Genomic DNA, 9,894 nt, shown 5'->3' with positions numbered 1-9,894 from the left:
GCGGCTGGATGGCATCACCAACTCGATGGACGTGGGTTTGGGTGAACTCCAGGAGTTGGTGATGGACAGGGAGGCCTGGCGTGCTGCAATTCATGGGGTCAAAAAGAGTCAGACACAACTGAGCGACTGAATGAATAAATAAAAAAATTAGGAAGAATATTCCATGTTTCATTCTTTGAAAATATATGAGTTTTTTTGGCAGTGTTCAAAATAATTGCATGAAGAAAATAATTAATTTCTTCCCATCAATATAGTTTTTCTGAATCTTAATAATTATGGTCATTGAGGTATCTTCTTTTAATGCATGTTTTTATTTTGTCATATCTGTTCTGATCATACCCTATTTGGAAAACATTTTCAAAATATAGCATCAGATACTTTGAGAACGTAAACTTCTTGCCACAACATTAAAAAAGAAGGTACTTTCTGAAAACTAACTATACTATTTGAGATACTAACCATCTAGGAAAAATTACAATGTTAAATTACAAAAATTCAACAGTTTTTAAAATTGTTTTTTGCTGTTCTGTCTCTTTTATGTTTTGAATTGACCTTTTTCAGATGTCTTTTCCACAAACATTTTGTGAGATGAAAATGTCTTGTGTAAGTTGTTAATCTACAGTCTATCAAAAAAAAATGTTTTCTCTTAATATTCTGGAAAGACAGAAACCACTATAAAGTTGTTTTTCAGTCTTCCCAAATATCCCTATAAGATTAGACCGAAAAACTAGCACAGAAAAACCAAAACCTCACAGACAACATCTATAGCAAAACCAGGTGACAGAGTATCTCTGTGACGCTAAAATATGAACAAATGAGGACAAAATAATGACAATTTGGAAGAGCTGTATGGTATTAGCATTTATGGAAGAAGAGGCAGAGGACGCAAGAGGACATGTGATAGAACTAAGAACAGAACACTCAAATCTCCAAATCATTGGGAGCAGGATGGGCCAGTATAAGAAGAAAGCTAAGGGCTGGAAGAAGCACAAGCTGGGATCAAGATTGCCGGGAGAAATATCAATAACCTCAGATATGCAGATGACACCACCCTTATGGCAGAAGGTGAAGAGGAACTAAAAATCCTCTTGACCAAAGTCAAAGAGGAGAGTGAAAAAGTTGACTTAAAGCTCAACATTCAGAAAATGAAGATCATGGCATCTGGTGCCATCACTTCACGGGAAATAGATGTCAGACTTTATTTTTTTGTGCTCCAAAATTACTGCAGATGGTGATTGCAGCCATGAAATTAAAAGATGCTTACTCCTTGGAAGGAAAGTTATGACCAACCTAGACAGTATATTGAAAAGCAGAGATATTACTTTGCCAACAAAGGTCCGTCTAGTCAAGGCTATGGTTTTTCCAGTGGTCATGTATGGATGTGAGGGTTGGACTGTGAAGAAAGCTGAGCGCCGAAGAATTGATGCTTTTGAACTGTGGTGTTGGAGAAGACTCTTGAGAGTCCCTTGGACTTCAAGGAGATCCAACATGTCCATCCTAAAGGAAATCAGTCCTGGGTGTTCATTGGAAGAAATGATGCTGAAGCTGAAACTCCAATACTTTGGCCACCTCATGCGAAGAGTTGACTCATTGGAAAAGACTCTGATGCTGGGAGGGATTGGGGGCAGGAGGAGAAGGGGACGACAGAGGATGAGATGGCTGGATGGCATCACTGACTCGATGGATGTGAGTTTGAGTGAACTCTGGGAGTTGGTGATGGACAGGGAGGCCTGGCATACTGCTATTCATGGGGTTGCAAAGAGTCGGACACGACTGAGTGAGTGAACTGAACTGAAAGGCTTTTTGGCATACACCCCCAGTAAGGTTTGAAGAGACTGCTACAGTCAAGGCCCTATGAACTCTTGAAATTAATATCTAAAGCCTCTTTGGAGGGTGGCAGGGGGAGAAAATGTATTTAGGAGAAACTTCTGGAAAGAGACTTCAGTAATCAGAATAGAGAGGATAGGTGAGGGAATGATGTTCCAGACAGGGAAGAGATCTTAGAAAGGATGAGGTCCAGACTTTGAAAACTTCATGAAATTAACTATACAGTCTAGAGCTGTGACACTGGAATAGATATCCTGACCTGTCAGTCTGTAAAAAGGTTGAGAAACAAATTTCCCTTAAAAATAAGCAGCAAAGCAATGGCTTAGTTAATTCCAAAACAAAATGATTATAAGAAGATAGAAAACAAGAAGTAGAATAGGGTCCCTTCAGGCAGTGAAAGCATGGTGGGAGGATATGCCCAGAAAAGGAAGGAAATTATAACAATGCAAAATAAACTAAAATTAAGAAAACCATAGAAAAAAGCAATATAAGTTAAAAGTAGAAAAGCTTTTCTTTAAAGTGTACTTGCTTTGCGGTATAAGTTTCACAGCACACTGAGTAAACATTTCTATAGATCATATCCGTTTAGCCTTGTTAGGAAATCCGCCTGAGCTGTGCTGGCGCCCGTGCCGCTCGTCTGCCTTGTACACGGTCGTCCGCATCTCAGTCTCCTGCCCCTGCCATGGCCTCCCTTCTCCCCTTTCCCCACGTGGACCACTGGTTTGTTCTGTCTACCTGGAATGTGTTTCTGTCTTATTATGTACATTACTAGTTTGTTTTATGTTCTATATTCCACATATAAGTGATAACATAGAGTATTTGTCTTTCTCTGTTTGATTTATGTCACAAAGCATAATTCTCTCTGGGTCCATTCCCATTGTTGCAAATGGCAGGATTTTATTCCCTTTTACAGCTGATTAATATTCCATTATGCCTGTGTAGCACATCTTTACCCATTCATTTGTTGATGGACACTAAGGTTGCTTCCATGTCTTGGCCATTGTAAGTGGTGCTGCTGTGAACATCTGGGTGCATGTAGCTTTTTGAATAGTGTTTCCCTTTTCTTTGGATATATACCCAGGAGTGAAATTGCTGGATCATATGGTAGTTCTATTTTCAATTTTTTGAGGAACGTCTATACTGTTGTCCAATATGGTTCTACTGATTTACATTCCTACTAACAATGTACGAGGGTTCCCTTTTTTCCACATCCTTGCCAACATTTGCTATTTGTGGGGTTTTTGATGATAGCCTTTCTAAAAGGCATGAGGAGATATCTCACTGTGGTTTTGAGTTGCCTTTCTCTGATCATCAGTGATGTTAAACATCTTTATATGTACCTATTGGCCATTAGTATATCTTTTAAAAAGTCTGTTTTGATCTTCTGCCCATTTTTTAATCAGGTTGCCTGTATTTCTGATATTGACTCGCATGAGCTGTCACACATGTCAGTGGGTGCCTGTGTGCTCAGTCTGTCAGTCATGTCTGACTCTGTGATCCCGTTAACTGTAGCCCACCAGGCTCCTCTGTCCATGGGATTTCCCAGGCAAGAATACTGGAGTGGGTTGCCATTCCCTTCTCCTGGGGATCTTCCCAAACCAGGGATCAAACCTAAGTCTTTTGCATCTCCTGAATTGGCAGGCAGATTCTTTACCACTAGTGCCATCTGGGAGGCCTATATATGTTGGATATTAATTCCTTATTGGTCATATCATTTATAAATAGTTTCTCCCATTCAGTAGCTTGTCTTTTCATTTTGTCAGTGGTTTTCTTTGCTATGCAAAATCTTTTAAGTTTAATTAGGTCCCACTTGCTTATTTTTGCTTTTACTTCTTTTGCTTAGGAGACAGATCTGAAAAAATATTACTATTATTTATGTCAAAGAGTTTTCTGCCTAGATTTTCTCCTAGAAGTTTTATGGTTTCAGGTCTTATATTTAGATCTTTAATCCATTTTGAGGGTTTGTTTTTTTTTTAATGGTGTGAAGAAATGTTCAAATCTCATTCTTTTACAAGTAGCTGTCCAGTTTTCCCAGCAGCATTTACTGAAAAGACTCTCCTTTCTCAACTCTGTATTCTTGACTCTTTTGTCATATATTAATTGGCCTTAAGTGTGTAGGTTTATTTCTGCAGTCTCTATTCTGTTCCTTGATCTATGTACCTGTTTTTGTGCCACCTCTGTGCTGTTTTGATTACTGTAGCTTTGTAGTATAGTCTGAAGTCAAGATGCATCATACCTCCAGCTTTGTTCTTTTTCCTCAAGATTGTTTTGTAAATTTGGGGGTTTTTGTGATTCCATGGAAATTTTAGGATAATTTATTCTAGTTCTTTTTTTTTTTTTTATTCTAGTTCTGTAGAAAATGTCATGGGTAGTTTTTGGGGTTGCATTAAATCTGTAGATTGCTTTGCATAGTTTTGAATTTTAACAATATTTATTCTTCTAATCCCAGAACACGGGCTATTTTTTCATTTCTTTGTGGTATCTTCAGTTTCCTTCATCAGTGTTCTCTAGTTTTCAAAGTGTAGTTCTTTCACTTCCTTGGTTAAGTTTCTTCCTAAGTATTTTATTTTTTGGACATAGTTTTTTTTTTTTTAAACTTTACATAATTGTATTAGTTTTGCCAAACATCAAAACGAATCCATCACAGGTATACATGTGCTCCCCGTCCTGAACCCTCCTCCCTCCCCATACCATCCCTCCAGGTCGTCCCAGTGCACCAGCCCCAAGCATCCAGTATCGTGCATTGAACCTGGACTGGCATAGTTTTAAACAGGATTATTTTCTTGCTTTCTCTTTCTGATCATTATTAAGTGAAGTGAAGTTGCTCAGTCATGTCCGAATCTTTGCGACCCCATGGACTGTAGCCTACCAGGCTCCTCTGTCCATGGGATTTTCCAGGCAGTAGTACTGGAGTGGATTGCCATGTCCTTCTCCAGCAGATCTTCCTGACCCAGGGATTGAACCCGGGTCTCCCGCATTGTAGACAGACACTTTACCATCTGAGCCACCAGGGAAGTCCTGATCATTATTAGTGTATTGAAAAGCAAATGGATTTCTGTATATTAATCTTACATCTTGCAACTTACTTGAATTCATTTATTACATAGTTTTTTTGTGAAGACTTTAGGACTTCCTATATAGAGTGTCATGTCATCTGCAAGAAGTTCCATTTTACCTCTTCCCTCCCATTTTGGATGCCTTTTATTTATTTATTTTTTGGTCAGATTTCTGTGGCTAGGATTTCTAATACTGTGTTAAGTAAAAGTGGAGAGAATGGACATCCTTGTCTTGTTCCTAATTTTAGAGGAAAGGCATTTAGCTTTTCACTGTTGAATGTAATGTTGGATTTTGTAATCCAGCTGTAATCCAGCTGTGGATTTGTCTTAAATGGCCTTTATTATTTTGAGATGTGTTCCCTCTCTACACAGTTTGATGAGATTTTTCATCATGAATGGTTGTTGAATTTTGTCAAATGCTTTTGCTGCATCTATTGAGATGATCATGTGATTTTTATCCTTCCTTTTGTTAATGTGGTTCAGCACATTCATTGATTTGCAAATATTTAACCATCCTTGCATCTTGGAATAAATCCTACTTGTTCATAGTGTGTGACTCTTTCAATACATTGTTGAGTTAGGGTTACTGATATTTTGTTGACAATGCTTGCATCTACATTAATCAGATATTGGCCTATAATTTTCTTGTTTTGTGTTATCTTTGTCTGGTTTTGGTATCAGGGTAATGGTGGCCTCTTAAATTTTGGAGTTTTCCCTCCTCTTACATTTTTTGGAATAGCTTGAGAAGGATAGATATTAATTCTCTTTTATGTGTTTGTTAGAATTACCCTGGGAAGCCCACTCCCACCTGGACTTAAGTTTGCTGGGAGTGTTTTTAATTACAAATTCAATTTTAATACTACTGATTCATCTGTTCAGATTGTCTATTTCTTTCTGATTTAGTCTTGACAGGTTTGTTTCGTATTTAGTCTTGACAGTTTATTTCTAGAAAGTCTTCCATTTCTTCTAGGTTGTCCAAGTTGTTGGCATATAACTGTTCATGTTATTCTCTCTCTTTTTTTTTTCTTTGTATTTCTGTGGTATTTGCTGTTATTTCTCCTCTTTCATTCCTTATTTTGTTTATTTGAGCCCATAAAGTAGAAAAACTCTTATATGTGTGTAATTGCATACCCCAAAGAAGAAATCCAAAGCAATGGAAGAAAATAAATATGAAACATTCTAATTCAGGAAAATTCTTTTAAAAAAAGAAAAGACTTTAATTTCAAAAGAAAATGTCTGGCCCAAATCTATGCAAAAGGAACAAGTCATTTATTTGGAAAAGAAAAGCAGATGAGAGGGAGTAAGGGGGTGTAAAAGAGGAGCTGCAGATAAAAAGAGAAGAAGAGACATATCAGCCAATCAGTTGCATGGACTTAATTTTAATACTGATTCAAACAAACCAATTTTAAAAACAAATAGAAAGTTGAAACTGCATATCTGATGATATTAAGGAATTGGCATTTATAGATATGATAATGGCATTGTAGTTATGATTTTAAAAGATCCTTTAATTTTAAAGATACCTCCTTAAATATTTATGAATGAAATTATATGATGTCTTATATTTGCTTTAAAATAATAGAGGAGGAGGGAAAGTAATTGGATAGACAAAGCAACATTGGCCATGAATTAGTAATTGCTGAAGCAATGTGACAATTAAATGAGATGGTTCATGGTATATTGTCTACTTGTTATAGGTTTAAAATTATTTGCAACACAGAGTTTGAAAATAATTTTTTGTCCCCGACAGGATGGATACTTCAAGCCTAGGCAAAATAAATATTTTCCATTTTCGTAAATAAACCTAAAGACTTCTAGATTGCCAACTTATGGAAATCTTTCCCCTCGTGTTATGGTAGCCTGCTGTAATTGTTTAGATAAATCTTCTGTAACATTAATTTAACCTCTTTTAACATCTGCTCAGTTGAATGCATGTGTCTGAGAAGCATTTCATGGTTTTTTTTAGGATTGTGGAAAAGGGATATTATAGTGAACGAGATGCTGCAGATGCTGTCAAACAGATCTTGGAGGCAGTTGCTGTAAGTATGAAGTGACAGCAATGGTGTAACTCTTGGTAATGTCTTCCTTTTATAGAGTCATCTTTAAGAAGTATATTTCAGTGACAAACCATAACATTTACAGAAAAACTGTATGAAATATTTATTAGAAAATGTTGAACAAATTTATATTTTCTGATGATAACTCAGACTCTGAAAGATGCAGTCCTGATATGTAATGCCGTAAGTTTATAAGAATCATGTCCATTCTGTTGTTTTGAGTAAGATCAGACTTTGGTGCCTATGGTTGTTTTATTCTCTCTGCATTTCTTGAGTTTTTCTCTTTTTTGTTTTTGTTGTTTAGTAAGGAAGTGGGAAAAGGTTCAAAGAGATAAATATAGACCTTAGAGCATAGAGATTGTTGAGTTTTCTTTCAAGAAAAGAAATGAGTAAATTAGGAGAATAAATTCTGACAATTTTTTGAAAGGGAGAAGAAGTGTGTTAACACCTTAAACTGGAATAAAGCTTTGTAAATTGATGGAAACATGCACCCATATTTACACACACACACAAATGTAATTTTGAGTTTAATTGTATTGAATTAGTAGGGGAATATTTGTCTAGATAAAACAGACTCAATTGGTGAAAATCTTCCCATATATTCAGTGGTGTCTAGTACATCCTTGGAGAAGGTAATGGCACCCCACTCCAGTACTTTTGCCTAGAACCTCCCATGGACGGAGGAGCCTGGTAGGCTGCAGTCCATGGGGTCGCTAGAGTCGGACACGACTGAGCGACTTCACTTTCACTTTTCACTTTCCTGCATTTGAGAAGGAAATGGCAACCCACTCCAGTGTTCTTGCCTGGAGAATCCCAGGGACGGGGGAGCCTGGTGGGCTGCCGTCTATGGGATCGCACAGTCAAACACGACTGAAGCGACTTAGCAGCAGCAGCAGTACATCCTTGGACACTTTGGTGATCCTTTTATTGAACCTAAAGCCAGAACAAATTTAAAACAAAAACCGTATTATTTTACCTACTCACAAAGCTTTACAAAGCTTCAGTTTAGGAAGCAGGTTACTACATTCAAGTCAAAAATTCTTTGAGAGAAGTTTTATAAAAATCAAATTTTCTCTGATTGCTGAAAATAAGGGTTAATTTGGAGAAAAAAATTAAAGTGATTTTTCTTAGTATTTCACAGGTAGAAAGAAGCAATTTAAAACTTGCAAGAAGTAGCTGACATTTATGAAATAGTTTGTTGTCAGCTACCTGGCTATAGAGAGCTATAAAAAATAAGGCAGTTGGGAACTCTAAGTAATCATTGATATAGTTCACATCTCTCCTGAATCACACACTTTTAAGACTGTATCTATGCTTGTTTTTGAACCCACAGAAGTTGAAAACCTCAAGGCTCTTGGGAAATATGTTGCAAGCATAATTATACCCCTCAGGCGACAAACCTTAAAACCCTTCTCTTTGCCCCTATGGCATCTCAATTCTTGCCCCAAATATTTCACACTATTTGTGTAACTGTAATCTTGCTTCTTCTGCTTTTTAGCTTTAGATAGCATTTTTAAAAGCTTTTACAGTGAATATGAAAGATGTTTCCCCTTTGGGTTTGAATTCATTCAGTCAGTCTTTAAGTGCAGTCTTTAAGCCTTCTTGATACTCAGCCTCTTGAAATAAATTCCAGATTGTCTCAAGTTAAACAGTCTAGTCAGTCTGGACATTTGGGACGGGTCATCATGTCATCTGTCATAAAGCACAAGGCCAAAGCTTAAAGCCCTCTTTTCTATTTACTTATAGAGATAACCAGGGAATATTTCATCTCCTCTGGTAGCTCACTGTTTCTGCAACCTCTAGTCCTTTCCTTGTTACCACTGATATCCTACTGTTCCTTTACTTTCAGAAAAACCACCGTCATTCTCTTTTATCCACCCCTGATGCTGCCTTCTCTCTTTTGCTAACCATAGTTCTCTTGGACATATATTAATTTCAAAGCCATAAACTTGGAGCCTGGAGAAACTTGCAATATAGAGTGTACAGTGAATTTAACAAAATAAAAGGAAATGGTTGAAGAAATATTAAATATGTCTGCTATGTCAAAAAAAATAGATTCTTTTGTTTGAATTGTTTTAAATATTATAGTGATGGGCATGAAGAGTTGCAAACAAAGTCATCTAACCCTTTAAGGTTATGGGACAAATACGGTATCTGAACATTGAAGAAAGAGAGGAAATGAACATGATTATAAGGATGCAAAAAAGGATGAAATAGTGGAAGTTCCTTTTGTTAAATTTTTAAAATCTGTAATCTCCCCTAAAAAAGAGATAAATTTCTTTTAAATAAATTTAAATTTAAATACATTTAAATTTAAATAAACTTGGCCTGTTAGAATTAAGATAAAGAATTAATGCTAAAGAGTCGGACAGGACTGAGCAACTTTACTTTCACTTTTCACTTTCCTGCATTGGAGAAGGAAATGGCAACCCACTCCAGTGTTCTTGCCTGGAGAATCCCAGGGACAGGGGAGCCTGGTGGGCTGCCGTCTATGGGGTCACACAGAGTCGGACACAACTGACGCGACTTAGCAGCAGCAGCAGCAGCAGCAGCATTGAAGAACTGGAAAGACAAAAGGGGAACACTAAACTGATCTATTGTAGAGGTAGCAGCTTCGAGATGCAACCTCCTTTTAGACTGGAGAAACCCAGTAAAGAGGCTGGATGATTAAAGTTTAGAAGTGTAAAGGAGGTGCTCTGTAGTCCTGTGTGCAGGCCCACTGTGAGGACCTGCCCATGAAGCTGCTCCTCAGACCTTGGAGAAGAGTGTTCTAGCCAACCAGTGCGAGTATCACTGAAGAGGGGCCCGGAATTGGTTCTATGAGCGCTGGAAAACTGGAAACAATGGCTGCTGTCCAAAGGATCTGCCCCTGCAAGGTGAAGAAGTGTTTCAGAAGTGCATGGGACAGGCTCAGAAAAGGAGCAAGTGCCTTCATCCTCTTCCAGCCTCCACTG

At 37.5% G+C, this 9,894-nt stretch overlaps 1 protein-coding gene across 1 annotated transcript in view; it reads left to right on the top strand.

The window, feature by feature from the left end:
• The window catches only part of CAMK4 (calcium/calmodulin-dependent protein kinase IV), a 175,788-nt gene that overhangs the window by 80,659 nt on the left and 85,235 nt on the right, over positions 1-9,894 (top strand). Inside the window, exon 5 of the mRNA XM_010846144.1 lies at positions 6,850-6,922. Within this exon, the coding sequence (XP_010844446.1) occupies positions 6,850-6,922 (73 nt within the window). The remainder of the gene's footprint in view (positions 1-6,849; positions 6,923-9,894) is intronic.

This window comes from Bison bison, unplaced genomic scaffold (assembly GCF_000754665.1).
Source record: "Bison bison bison isolate TAMUID 2011002044 unplaced genomic scaffold, Bison_UMD1.0 scf7180017864231, whole genome shotgun sequence".
Lineage (NCBI taxonomy): Eukaryota > Metazoa > Chordata > Mammalia > Artiodactyla > Bovidae > Bison > Bison bison.
This window is presented reverse-complemented; position numbering and strand designations above follow the sequence as displayed.